The sequence below is a fragment of the Equus quagga genome, chromosome 2 (genome assembly GCF_021613505.1).
Source record: "Equus quagga isolate Etosha38 chromosome 2, UCLA_HA_Equagga_1.0, whole genome shotgun sequence".
In the NCBI taxonomy this organism is placed as follows: Eukaryota; Metazoa; Chordata; class Mammalia; order Perissodactyla; family Equidae; genus Equus; species Equus quagga.
Window position 1 is genome coordinate 145,709,456 of NC_060268.1, and position 14,935 is coordinate 145,724,390.

A 14,935-nucleotide genomic window follows, 5' to 3' on the forward strand; every position below is an offset into this window, starting at 1 on the left:
GTATGTATTATTTGGCCAGGAAAGTCTATGGGGAAATCTTGGAATTGCTTGGTCAACAGGAATGAATATTATAAAAAAAACTTGCCAGTTTTTCTTCCAATCCTCATTAATATTGAGTATGATCAATCATGTAAATTTTATAAATCCAATAAATGAAAAAATACCCTGTTCAAATTCATAGTTTGTTAATTACTGATGAGATTAAACATTTTTCACTTTACTACCCTTTTATATTTCTCTTATGACTTGTTCATTCCATTTGTCCATTTTTATTCAACCCTTTATCTCTTTCTTTCTGTTCTGCAAATGCTCCCTATAGTGTAAAAATAATAAATATTATAGCTGTCGCAAGTGATGCAATTTTTTTTTCCTTTTATTGTCCTTTTACTTGTTGAAGGGATTTTTAAGGTACTCATTGAACTTTTTAAAAAATATTTTATTTTAAAATAATTTCAAACTTCCAAAAAGTTGCAAAAACAGTATATAGAATTTCTATATATCCTTTACCCATTTTTCCCAAGTATTAGCACCTTACATAATCACAGTAGTTATCAAAATCAGGAACTTAACACTGTTATAGTACTCTTGTTTTAACTACAGATTTTAATCACCTCCACCGATGTCCTTCTTCTGGTCCAGGATCCCACCCAGGATCACACATTGCTTTTAGTTGTCATGTCTCCTTAGTCTCTTTTACTCTGAAACAATTCCTCAGTCTTTCATCATCTTGACATTTTTTAAGAGCACTGGCCAGTTGTTTTGTAGAAAATACCTCAATTTGGGTACATCTGATGTTTCTTCATGAGTATATAATTAAGAGTGTGACTTAGTCTGGAAGTGGTCAAAAATATTTTGTTTGAAGGAGAGATGCTTAAACTAACACTGGAAAGATGCAGAAGTAGTGGAAGTGTGAAATGAGAGTGGGGCACATTTACATAGACCTTGCATAGTGCATCTCTGCAGCTGAAAGATGCCAGTGTGTGGAGGAGGGGGTGCGAAAGAAGTCTGGTGAGTTGGCAGCTGGGTCAGACCCGGCTTTGTGGGACCTATTAAGGATATGTGATATTAATAGTGATGGAAGGCTATTAAAGGGTTTTAAGTGAAGGAATGACGGTATCTGAATGACATACCTGTTGTGTATAGAATTAATCAAAGGGGAGCATGATGAAAACAAATAGACCAATTAAAAGGCTATTTCAGCAATACAGACAGAAAAAGGGGTGGCAGAGATTAGAGTGCTGTGAGGAAAGATGGTGAGAAAATGCAGATTTGAGAGAGATTTTGGAGGATGAATTTGCAGATGTAAGTGGTAGAATGGATCTGGAGTTGAGGGAGGGACCCAATCCAGTGTGGCTATTTCCAGGATTTGCCAGGTTTTGTGTAGTTGATTGAATGTTGGTACCATTCATTGAAATGGAGAAGTTTTCTCTTTTGAAGTCAGAAGCATCGCCATCTCCATGCCCTTAGATACCAACATTTACAATATCTTTGCCTGCTTATGCTCCTGTATCCCAATATGTCCACTGAACTTCCAAGTTCTATGTTTTTTCCTCAAAATCTCCCCCAGTGACTGTTTATCCTCTCCATTCTTTTTACTGCTCTCAGTCCAGACCTGGGGTACTTCATCCACAATTGCATGCCTGCCTCCTTTCTGGGTTGCCAATTCCTCTTCTCTTTCTCTCTGTAACTTTATCCATCACTGTGAGGCTTTTTTTTTTTTTTTTAGCTATATTGAGGTATAATTGACAAAGACTATTTCAATTTAATAATATGTCCTAAGTGCCTGGTTTGGGCAGATCACCTTGTTAAGTAGAATTGAGAATTAGAAGGGAAGCTAAGCCTAGTTGAGGAGGCTCAGGGCCATGTTGCCTAGTGGTAAAGAGAAACTGTATCTTTGTCTTACTCCTTACTTACAAATAAATTCCACACAAATCAAAGGTATTTATCCAAAAATATCTAACCATAAAGTTACTGTAATAAAAGATTGGTGTACATACTTAAAAATTTTCTCATCAGTGAGTTTGAAGAACTTCTAAAGAATTATGAAAAACCCCGATATTGTGAAAGATATATCCATTTGACAGCCTAAAATTTTGTGCAAAAGTTAAACAACTTTCATTCAAAAACTTCAACTAAACTAGTAAATGTAGAAGGAAGGATGAAAGTAGAAAATTCATAATTTTCAAATATCACAGTAATAATTATTTCAGGCAAGAATCGTCTTTGGATGCTAAAATTAGTGGGCAAAAGTATATTTGCGTGTTCTCAAAGTAACTCCCTACAAGATACTTTGTATTTATAAAGGAAAAAGTAGTATCTTTACAGAGGAGAAACCTGGAGACATACTTAAGTGATCAAAGTTACCATTACCGATAATGGTGCAAATCAGTGTCTCCTGATGCACTGAGAAGGACACACTATCACTTCTGAGGTATTTTTGCCAAAAATGCATAACTGTCTGTTTCCTATGTTTCATCTTTGTGGCAGTTACCACAGTTTTAATGGTGTAATTGTGTAGATAATTGTTGAGTATCGTTAAACCTCTCTGCTCAACCTCCTGCCCCTAGCAGAATGTTGTTTCATAAGCTCAATATTGTCTGTGTCTTTGCACACCATTGCATCACTAGCTCCTAGCACAGAGTAGGAGCGTGGTAAATAATATTGAATAAATAAATGAATGAATGAATTTATTTGGAGCTAGCCTCATTTGTGGGAAAGATGTATTTAGCCTTGGAACATATTGAGTGAGAAATCACAGTTGGATGTCTTGGTGGAAGTGGATGGAGGACGTTTGAAGATACAGAGCTAAAGCTCAGATTAAGCTTTAGTTGAACCATGAAAGAAATGTGTCCTGTGGAATAAAGGTTTAAGAGAAAAGACGGAAAATTAATAGTTGAGCTGCAGAGTGAGGGAAGCGGAAGAAAGAAAGAAAACCCTCTACTTCATAGAGGCCACGGCAGGAGTTTATTCTAAATATTCAGGGAATATTCAGCTGATCAAGGCCAGGCGTTTAGGGGGTTATTTGTAACTATCTTAGAGCAGTTTTTTTCTGATGCACTGACTGTCAAGTTTTAAGGTACAGAAAGATCTCCTGGGCTGCTTGATAAAAATAGAGATCCATGGGGCACCCTTCCCAGAAATTCTGACTTGGTAGGGCCTAGAAATCTGTTTCTTGTAGCAACCGCCTTCCTCCTCCACCAAATGATTACAGTGCAGGTGGCCCAGGAACCACACTCCGAGGAACTTTGCAACAAAGTAAAGGGATGTCAGCTACAGGGAAGGAAAACAGGAAGGGAGTGAGTGGTAGGCAAAGAGGAATAGCAGATGGACACTTGCTAACAGCTTTGGCGGTAGAAGGGGCTCTTTGAGCATTCCAAAATGGACTGCCAGGGGAAGTTATGGAAGGACACAGCCTATTTTGCTTTCGTCCACTGCTTTGAAGAGATTGTCTACTGCAAAACCAAAAATGTGACTGTAGCTGTCTACTGGAAGATATTGAAAGCTAAGATTCCTGTAGTTGGGGAACATTGGAGAAGCAGTTGATGAGATGTATTCTAGGATAGCTTTTGCTTTTGAATAGTAGTGATGGACTAAATTCATTTTTGTTGAAGTACTATCCCTAGGAAATTCATGAAAATTAAGCAAAATTGATTTATAATGCCCAAGGACTGACCTCATCTCTGAGCTTCAGGCAACTGGCAGAAAGAAAATGATATTATTTTTTAAATTTATTTCTGACTCATTATGCTTCATTGAATTAGATAACTTCTGGATAGTATTTTCTTAAAAGCAAATTGCAATAAAAACATTTCAACATACATTAGAATTTTGTGGCTTAGGAGTGGCTTATCTTTTAGAATGCATAATTTCCAGGAAATTTTAGTATTTCAACAGCAAGATAACAAAATTAACATGCTCTATGGATTTATAATGACTAAATAATTATATACACATATGAATTTCTCCCTGACACCTCAAATTTATTTTCCAAATGTTTTATGATGCATATTAGTTGAATCATCTCGTTGTAAATACAACAGAATCCTAAATTAGCATGTTTATGAGCATATGAAATGCCTTTTGAATACCACAATTTAGATTTTTTAATAAAAACCTGCAAATATTTTGAACTGAACAGTGTCTTGGTGGAATAATTATGCATTTGAATTTCTTAACTACATATTCCAGGTGGTCAGTCTGCAGACATTGAATCATTCTTCCTAAGAAACAAGTGAAGGGAGTGAATGCTGTTTTATTTCTTTGGCAGGGAGAAGATTGTGAATCTGGTATTTGTAATGCTGAACTGAAATTTTATTTCTGCAGTAAATCCTGTCATTCTTGTCCACGGCCCAAGGATTTGGCCTTCCTCTGATTTCCCCATTGCCTGTTAAATGATAAAGACCAGTATCACTGCGACCGAGGATGAACTCTGGAATCCTATGCACCCAGTTTTGAGTTCCTGCTTCACCATCTGCTCAAATTACCTACCTACATATTCTAGGCTCTAGTTTCCTCATCTGTAAAGTGGAGATAATGGGAGCCATCATTTGTGGAGTGCGTACCGACTCCAGCATTGTGCTATATGTTTGACAGGCATTATCTCACTTCACCCTCTCAACAGCTCTTTCCTTAGTCACTATTATCAACCCCACTTTGCAGTTTGAGAAGAGGTGATTCTGCAGTTAGTGGTTGGAGTCAGAATTTGAACCCAGGTGGTCTGACCCTGGAGGTGACATGTGTTGTCTCTAGGCTCCACTGCCTCCTACTTGATAAGGCTGTTGTGAGAGTTGAAATCATGTGTGTTAATGCATTATTTCAATCAACCAGGGAAGGGAAGCTTTCTGTTCCTACTACCTATTATCATGATGATAACTCTTTTGCTGCATTAAAGGTGATATGTCGCCTATAATAATACCTCACCTGTCCAGAAGTCAACTTGCTCTTATCTCGAAGACAGTGGAGGAAAAAAGGTAAGCAAAATGCTTTTTGAGCAGCCGGATTAGAAATCGTGTAGCACATTCACTGTAATCAGTTTATAGTTTTCTCACAGGACATCCCTTCCGATCCATGTCCAGTCTACACTTTAATTCCAGAGATAAATTTAAATTATTTTATCAGAGATCTAAGGTAAACTAAAAGTAGGGAGAGACCGAAGTCAGAGCAGTTTAGTAAAGAAGTTGCTTTTTAATTGATTTTCTAAATGCGAGCAAATTAGAAACGGAGGGAAGCATTGCTGTTGGCAGATACATTGAAATAAGACTGAATCATCAAGAAAGAGTTAAATAATATTTATATTTCAATCAAAGAAGAATGTAATATTATCTTAGGAACATTTCCTTTGAAAATTGTTAAATCTCACAAAATTCTATTATTATTATTATTTATTATTATTTTAACTATTCAGAATCACCACTTTCGTCATCAGATTCACATAGCTAAAGATTTCCTTATATTGCTGGAGGAACCCAATATCAATTAGGCAGCATGTTACAGAATCCTAAGAGTGCCCTAAACAATAGCGTTTATATCTTACATAATGACAATTCAGATGGTGGCAGGATCAGTTCGGCAGTTCAACAGTGTCAGCAAGGAGCCAGGCTCATTCCACCCTTTGCCTCCACCATCCTCTGCACACCAGCTGCTTCTTGGGCTTGACCCTTCCAGTTGCAAGATGGCTGCTGCCTTTCAAGTCTTACATGAAGACACATGTCCAGCTGATGAAAAGGCACATATTCTCCAGAATATGTCTTTGTCTTAGAGGTGAAATTTTCTCACAGAATCCTCCTAAGAGATGTCCCCCTTCTGGTCCCATTGTCCAAGATTTGCTCATTTGCCAACTAGGCAAGTCCTGAGGGTAAAGGAGCCTGGAAAAGGGAATATCTCTGGGGAGATTGGACCCTGCTGGCAAGGAAGAAGTCGGGGTGGGAGGAGTAGGCGGCTGCTGGAGAGACAACTGACCGTGTCTGTCAGAAACTAATTGCAATGAAGCAAGTAGTTAAACATCAATCCTCTCTGATAAAGTCTACATGGCCTCACTTCTCTAACCATTGGAGGTGAGTAGAGACCAATTTTTTTTGAGTTTCCTTCTGCATTCCTGGAACTGTAATAGAATAGGTTTATGTCTTACCTCATTTAAGCTTCAACTGAGTTCTTCTGGAAAGGTGTTATTCCCCCCCCCCCCCCCCCCCCCCCCGCAATTTAATAGATGAAGATAAAGTGCACAAAAAGGTTAAATAGGATGCCGTAGCACTCCCAACTCCTATGGGGTGGAAACTGGATTCCCCTACAGGTGTATATGGCCCCTAAGCTGGAGCTGTTGATGCTAAGGGTGCCCAACCAATTCATCCTGGCTTCAGGAGAAAAATCATGTTGAACTATGAGAAATAACTATTTATGGCCAAAAGTGCAACTTGATTGCCCTTAAGGTGGCATAGACTTAGCTTGAAACTAATTTAAAACATACATTGAGGGGGTGATTTTTTTAATAATCTTTCCAGTAGCAACTGCATTCTTGTGGATTGACCTAATCCAAACCACACTGCCGTGGTATGTTTAACCTAGAATATCCCTCTAGGGGAAGAGAGAAGCACCTGACATGTAGTGGGTACTCACATGTAGTACTTACAAGTATAGAAAAACACAATGAAAGCTATGTCTTTTTTTTTTTTTTTTTTAAAGATTAGCACCTGAGCTAACAACTATTGCCAATCTTTTTTTTTCTTCTGCTTTTTCTCCCCAACTTCCCCCAGTACACAGATGCATATTTTAGTTGTTGGTCCTTCTAGTTGTGGCTGAAAGCTATTTCTAATCTGATTAAGTGTTGTACTTGTTTTATCAATATTTTAGCACAAATAAGGTATCATTTGGGCCCCAGCATATTTCTGATTTGCAGATGTTACAGATGAGTATAAAAAAACCTGTGGTTTTGGTGTGTGAAATTTTAAATCTTTCAAAATGAACAGCAAGGGTGGGCCTAGCTCATTTTTTTCCTAAAGTAGGTTCCAAACTGTAAGAGTGAGACTCAGGAAATCCTCCTTTAGGCCGCTGTCATTTAAGGCGTGGGAATGACCCTTCACCTACCTGTGTCTTAATCAGATTAGGTCACTGCAGCCCACAGCCTAGGTTTTGATCATTTCCTTTGTTTATCTCTAAGTAGATCGCACCATGTCCTTCCTGGAAAACATGAACTAACCCACTGGGGAAAAGAAAGGCTGCTGGTTTGGCCAATTAGAAATGAGACTCCACGAGGCGGCGTGGGGTGTTCCGGCCTCTCCGACGTGCCTTCATCTGCTCATGCCTACTCAGTTCAGTACAGCATGCGGGTTGAAGGCGTGCCAGGGAGAACATGACATGTTTGGATGATGGTCTCGCTGGCTCTTCTCTGTGTGCTTAGTCTTGAAGGAGATTGTTCCCTGTCTGGTAGTCTCCTCTCTGTATACTGGAAAAGATGGCTTTGTGTATGAAAGTGGGTCAGGATTCTGAGCTTAGCTGCATAAAAAGTATTAAAAAAAAAAAAGAAAAGGAAAGTTAAGGGAATTAAGGCTAAAAAGGTCACAAAATAAACAGTGTGCCAGGTGAGATATTTCCCTCTCTTCATTCTAGGCATTGTTTACTTCTGGCTTTAAAAGGCAGAATCATAGAGTGCTTCTCCACGTCCTTGGGAGGAGTTGAGACTTGGAGATATTGAATTGGGACCCAAAAACCAAAAGGATTCTGCCATTGGGCCGTCAGACTGGGAAAGAATAGGAATAGTAAACTCCTGTAAACTCAGAGCTGTGAAATCTCCATCTGGGGAGGGTTCGTGTCCCCTCCCAGGCCGCTCGTGGGTGAGACGCCGTTTTTGCCACATTCCGCTCTGTGCTGTCGGGAGCTGCTCAGTTGGCTCCAGGAGCTGCTTGTTAGCTGAGCCACTGGGACAAGGGCTGACCTCCGTGTGCTCCTTGTGAATATATGGTTTTCATACCTCTTCTGTGCCCGGTTCCCCAAGCCCCTGTGTGCCAGGACTAACAGAAAGCAGACACTTCCCTACTCCTCTTTAAAAGGTCATCTAAAGGGGAAAACGAGTGTGTCTTTGGAGGCTGCCATGAGGGAAAGGGACTAGAGATAAAGGCAAGAAGAGCTCTAAAGCAAAAAGAACGCTCAAGAGGTATATTACAGGTTAAATGTGTCACCAGGCTGTAGCTGAGATGTTATCAAGCCACAGGAATGTGGGCTGTAGTGCGAGTGGAGGGCAGGGGGCAGGTTGAAGTGAAACCAGGCATGCTTGATGACAGTGTTTTCAATTAGTCGTATGCCACTCGGAAGCAATAAAGTAGGGCCTTGATGGGCCTGATTGTGAATGAAGAAAGTGAGCCTGGGAGGGTCCAGTAAGGTTGACTAGCAAACAGATCAGGACTCCCAGCCAGGCTGACTCCAAAGGCTGCCTTTGCACTGTGTGCCCCAGAGCACACAGAGCCTCCACTCTGAAAAGGGAATTCGTATTTCATCCGTGCGTGATGTTGAGTACTTTCCATCTGCCCTTGGCATGCTCCGGTAGCTTGTTTCGGTATATTTCCGATCCTCCAAGTTGCAGTGTCTATATGAGCTTTAGCACTTGAAGTCACGCTCCACTTGTCTTCCCAGGATAATGGCTGAAGTGTGAGGAGCCGGTGAAGACAGCCTGCCAGTGTCGTGCCTGCTCTCCGGTGCTGTTACATGGATTCCTTCCTTCCCTGAAGCACCAACTGCTTATAATCAGGGCACTTAGGTCATTTGCCTTTCCTCCGGCTGGAAATGGAGAACTTACGTGAAAATGGCTGCAATTTCCTCAGTAGGGCCTAAACATTCTATTTGTTTGATCCACTGTCCACCACCTCCCTGGACCACCCAAGACACTGTCACCTCTCCCCTGGATTCCTGCAGTAACCTCCTCACTGTTCTCTCACCTCCCCCCTTGCTCGCCATGGCTTATGCTCAACAGCGTGCCGGAAGGGCTCATTTTAAATCGTAATGCCATTTATGTCACTCCTTTGCTCAACACCCTCAACAGCTCCCCATTTCACTCCAAGTAAAAGCGAAAGTCCGTATGGTGATCTATGCGGCCTCCTGACCTTCCTCGCCTCTCTGATTTCATTTCCCTCCACTCAGCCCGCTCCAGCCACACTGCCCTTCTTGCTTTTTCTCAAACATCAGAGGCATTTCCACCCTGGGGCTTCCGCACCAGCGCTTTCCTAATCACTCACCTCCTTCGAGCCCTTGTTTCATTTTAGGGTTCAAAATGAGACCTAACTTGAAAACTCCATTTACCACTGTAATGTGCTGCCTAGCCTACCCCGTCCACAGCACTCCTGGTTCCTGTACTTTGCTCTTTCTTAAGAGCACATATTACTTTCTAACTTACTATGTAATTTATTTATTTAAAAGCTTTATTGTGTATCTGTCTCCCCCACTAAAATGTAAATTCCACAAGGGCAGGAACCTTTGCCAATTTTATTCATATCCCACATACCTAGAACAATGCCTGGCACATCCTAGGTGTTCAATTGATGTTTGTTGAATGACTATATGATTGAATTAATGACTAGATCTGTATTAAGAGAATTAAACGAGCTACCTGTAAGTTCTTGAAGGCCTGTGCATTTGGGGGACATATTTTAGCACTGATCTAGAGCCAAGTATTTACTAAGCTTCTGTATTTGTCTGGGAATGTGATGGGAAGTATACTATAGACTTTAAGAGAATCGCTTCTTCATTCATTCATTCAACAAATACATATTGAGTCCTTATTCTATAGCAGATACTGCTCTAAACTCAGGATAAAAGATAAATAATGGCAAATAAATGTTCCAGGTACTGGGCCCCGTGGTGCCAGACCCTCTGATTTTTTTTTCTTTTCAGTTAGTTTATTGAGGTCATAATGGTTTATAATATTGTGTAATTTCAGGTGCACATTATTATATATCAGTTTCTGTACAGACTGCATCGTGCTCACCACCGTCTAATTTTCATCCATCACCATATATGTGTGCCCCTTTACCCCTTTCACCCACCCCCAACCCCTTTCCCCTCTGGTAACCTCTAATCTGTTCTCTTTATGTGTTTATGTTCCACATATGAGTGATGATTTTTTTTTAAGAGAAGCAGAAATTTGAATTTTTATATGAAATCTCCCAGTTTTCAAATGTTGGTAACTAACTTAAAAATTTTAAATTTACTATAACAACTAAACTAAACATTTGTAACAACCAAATGTTGCCTTTGGGGCTGTAGCTTATATTACCTGCTAGTTTGAAGTATGTGGTATTGATTCTGAAGAAGTCTGAAACTTCTAGATGGGTAAGCGGGATCTCCCAGGCTGGGCAGGATTTGGGCGAGCTGTGGGGAGGAAAGGAGGGAGGAGGATGTTTCTGTTACTCCTTGTACTGGGGCGGAGGTGTGGAGGCAGGACAGGCAGGGTGCTGAGGGGTGTGGAGGTGACGGAGGATATCTGTTTTCTTATCAGTGCCGACAGTAGTCTCTCCTGGACCACACTGAGTCATCCTTTCTAGGTTAAACGCATTGCAGCTGTCAGGATACAACAGGCCCAGCTGCCTAAACAAAGACACAGGATCAGATGAGATAGAAATTTGTCACTGTCAAAATGGTCTGAGCAAACTAGAGCGCTCCTTTTCTCTTCCTGCTTTGCCATGCGTGGCTCATCCTCATGACTGAAGATGGCACACCTGTGCGCCCTCATTCCAGTCGGCAGGAAGGGAAGGGCTGGGCCGAGAAGACTGTGTCCCTGCCTTTAAAGGGCAGGATCCAGACTTTGGTCACAGTACTTCTGTTCTCACCCCATCGGCCAGAGCTTGGTGACATGGCCACATCTAACTCCAAGAAAGGCTGGAAAATGTAGGGGGTTTTTTGGTGACTCTATATCAGCTGAAAATTCTGTTTTTATATTAGAAAAAGAGAATGGGTATTGCAGAATATATCATAGTCTGCTGCGTTTGCTCTCGTGGGGCTCAGGTTCTGTGAGGTGGGGTACCTCTCACTGTACCCTCAGTTTTCTAATTATTTTAGCAAGAGCCTAGTAGCACAAATGGAAAGTGGTACTTGACATGGCCTATGATATTTCTGGTCAGTGTGAAATAGCTTAGTGAGTTTCTATGTTGTTTTATTTGTTCGCAGAGTTGATCTAGAGCTGTGGTTTTCAAACTGTTTGGTCTTAGGACCCCTTTACACTCTTAAAAATTACTAAGGGGGCTGGCCCAGTGGCGTAGTGGTTAAGTTCACACACTCCGCTTTGGCGGCCTGGGGTTCGGATCCTGAGCATGGACCTGTACACTACTCATGAAGCCATGCTGTGGCAGTGTCCCACATACAAAATAGAGGAAGACGGGCACAGATGTTAGCTCAGTGACAATCTTCCTCAAGCAAAAAGAGGAGGCTTGGTGACAGATGTTAGCTCAGGGCCAATCTTCCTCACCAAAAAAAAAAAAAAAAAAAAATTTAGGACACTAAAAAGCTTTGTTTATGTGAGTTATATTTATTTATATTTACCTATTAAAAATTAAAACTGGCATTTACAAGAATATGCAAGTAAACATTCCATTAACCTGCACCCTCTGGAAATCTCCACTCTACATTTTTGAGAGATTGATGGTAAAAAAGCAAATAATGTTTTAGTAATATTATGAAAATAATGTTGACCTCACAGACCCATTTAAAGGATCTTGGGGACCCTGGACCATACTTTGACAACCACCAATCTAGAGAACATAACCTGTTTATGTTGACTTTGGTAATTGTTTATATCACAGCTGGTAAGTGCTAGGACTGGGGATTAACAAATAAAGGAATTAACTGAGGACCACTGCCATTGAGTAGTTAATGGTCCAAAAAGTAAGTCAACCAATCTGTAAGCTTCTTTCATCCTATATTTGAGGAGAGTTGCTTTCTCTTTCTGAATTATAAATAAGTTTACATGTGGGAGTTAATAGTGATTGGTTTTCATCTATAGCAATTTAATAAATTCTGGTGTTTAAGATGTATTGAATTAAACATTTTATACATTTAGAAGCTCATTACAGAGAAGTTTGTTTGATTTTTGTGCACACTTACCATTGTTTTTGGCCCCCCAGCCCTGAATCTACCTTTTCTCACTTGGCATATCCCACTGCCTCCTATGGAAGTGTCAAAGGGCTGGATATTTGCCTTTTCAGCCACCTTTGCAGCCAGGCTGCAGGCGTGTGACCTAGTCAGACACCACCGTCTGATACTTTGAAATAGAAACTAGTGACAAGAAGAAATATGTGGCAGTTCCACGTGGATTCCAGGGCAGCAGCTGGTTAGTGGTGGAAACTGCCAGCTCCTCTGCCCGGCAAATTAGTGCTTCTGTGTGATTTGGGTGATGATCCTGGATACATAACCTCTGAGCCCAATTTCTCTGGCCTTCCTGGAAACATGATCCTTCCATTATTCTATGAATTTAAGAATCAGTGCCTTTGCTTGCAACTAAGAATCCTGCTTGACACGTTCTCAAATGCGGTGTCTCTCATGTATCAGAATCACCTGGGCCACAGCCTAACAATTAATGCCCATTGGAGGGCTTAAAACTGATGGATTTAGAATCCTTGTGGGTGAGTTCCAGGAATCAGCATTTTAGACAAGTGTCAGGTTTATATGATTCTCAGGTACAGTAAAATTTAAGAACTGCTGTTCTAATATTTCCAACTTTTTAAATTATTTGTTCTCTATTTAAGGATCTGAGCAACCCCAAAAAGAAATAATTATAGGCTTTTATGATACCCTAATCAATGACTAACCAGTATTTCCTTGTTCCCCTTCTCTCCCTCTTGCCACAAATTCCCCCATAAGCTTCTTTGTTCTGTCTCTTTAACTCTTCAAATGTCTCTTTATTTTCTGGGGTTTTTTCTTCTCACTGAGAAGTGGTAATTCCCCAGAGGGGATTGCCTACATTCAGGGGCTCCAGAATTAATTTGGGTTTTGAACTGCACCGTGACTGTGGCTCTCTCAAGGTCATGGCTTTCGTGGGCGTTTCTGCAACCTGCGAGCTTCGTTCTCTGTTTACTCCAAGGATCACTGGGATGGACGAAGGGGAAATACTGGAACACGCCGAGTGACTTTCCTTGAAGGGGCTCTCAGCCATGGATGCAGGCCAGAAGACAGCATGGAAGGGTTGAATGGTCTACTTCTGAGATTTCTAGAATCATAAAATGTTATAACTCAAAAGAATGTAGCTTAACCCTCTCACTTCATAAATGAGGAACTGAGAAGATATGTGTCCAACACCACATCAGTGATTAGTAGAATATAAAGGCCAAAATAAATTTAGAAGAAGTGGGAAGTGGTGATACCGAGCTTGACCTCAACTAGCATAAAAGGAAAGAGGCTAACGTTTGTTGAGTGACTATTGGGACTTGAGTACATTCACTTAACATCTCCAAGCCTCAGTTTCTTCAACTACAAAATAAAGATTCTAATAATAGCTAACATTTACCTAATGACTATGTACTAGGAACTATTCTAAGCACTTTATCTGCTAACTATTTAATCCTTACCAAACTGCATGACACAGGTACTATTATTTCCCCCATTTTCCAGATGCACAGAAAGACTGTATAACTTACCGGCAGTCACACAGCTAGCGTTTCAGTTTTCTGTTGCTGCTTTACAAATCACCCCGAGCTTCATGGCTAAAGACAAGCTACGTTTATTATCTCACATTTTTCGGGTCAGGAGTCTGGGCACAGCATAACCAGGTTCTCTGCTCAGGGTCCCGCAAGGCAGCAATGGAGGTGTCGACCAGGGTAAGAGTCTCACTGGAGGCTCAGGGTCCTCTTCCAAGCACACATGATTATTGGCAGAATTCATTTCCCTGCAGCTGTGGAGCTCATGGTGGCTGAGTCTCCAAGGCCAGCAGGGGAGTGTCTCCCTCCTTGAAAGGTCTCTCCTGCTTAGGTCAGGCCCACCTGGGATAAGCTTCCTTTTGATTCATTTAATGTCAACTGATTAGAGGTCTGAATATGTCTCCCAGATCTCTTCACTCTTGCCATATGACGTAACATAAACATGAGAGTAATGTCCCATTGCCTTTGCTGTGTTCTATTGATTAGAAGCCGGCTACAGGTCTCATCAACACTCAAGGGGAGGGGATTACACAAACCCCTGGATACTAAGGGGCAGGAAACACAGAGCCGTTTTAGAGTTCTGCCTCCCACAGCTAGTAGGGCTGAGTTTAAGCTCAGATTGATTCTAGGTCTCAAAGTCCATGCTCCTAACCGCTGTGCTCTTTCTCCCTCTGAAGAAAGCAAACCCACCTAATAACCTGGCATAGATATCTAAGTAAGATAACACCCAGCATCTCATCCTGGGTGCTCGACAATAATTAATTCTCTTCAAACTTCCACTTCTAAAGGGCTGCTTCAAGAAACCATAGCCACCTGCAGTTTTGTATTTTCATGAAGAGATTTCCAACAGTCTCTCTAAAACCTCAGATTACATAAGTTATTTCAATTTGTTCATGTTTCTCTAAGGTAGAAATAACCCTGGGGTTTGGGATTTGAGACTCGAGTTCTCAAAAAATAACACTAGTTCTGCTTTTTGTCTTTGAAACAGATGAAGTGATTGAGAAGAAACAGTGAACATCTTCATTTTGTAGACAGGACACCATGGATCAGCCTTTTACTCTGAATTCTCTGGTAGGTGGCGCCAACTGATATTTTACATATGGTCGGAAAACCCAAAAAGAAGAACAGAAACACACCAAATGTGAAATGAGTCACATTTACTTCAAGAGGGTTAGCACTTGTCGTTTTTTCATCCATCTGTGTGGTCCTCTTCTATGAGGAAGTGACTAATAAAGCCATCTTTGCTAGAATTAAAAATAATTTTTTTCCACAAAGTGTGAAACTGTTATTTATCTGGGTAGATTCCAGGAGTGTAGTCCTTTAGC

At 40.9% G+C, this 14,935-nt stretch overlaps 1 protein-coding gene across 7 annotated transcripts in view; it reads left to right on the top strand.

Moving 5' to 3' along the window:
* STAMBPL1 (STAM binding protein like 1) overlaps window positions 1-14,935 on the top strand; it is a 66,749-nt gene that overhangs the window by 10,661 nt on the left and 41,153 nt on the right. For 6 of the 7 annotated variants that reach the window (XR_006887650.1, XM_046654843.1, XM_046654842.1 and 3 more), the window contains exon 2: window positions 14,599-14,681. Coding sequence is in view for 6 of the 7 variants with exons in the window: in XM_046654843.1 (XP_046510799.1) it covers window positions 14,652-14,681 (30 nt within the window). In the remaining variant the exon portion in view is untranslated. Of the gene's footprint in view, window positions 1-13,138; window positions 13,159-14,598; window positions 14,682-14,935 lie in introns of those variants that run through there. The other variant, XM_046654840.1, reaches the window with a different exon arrangement.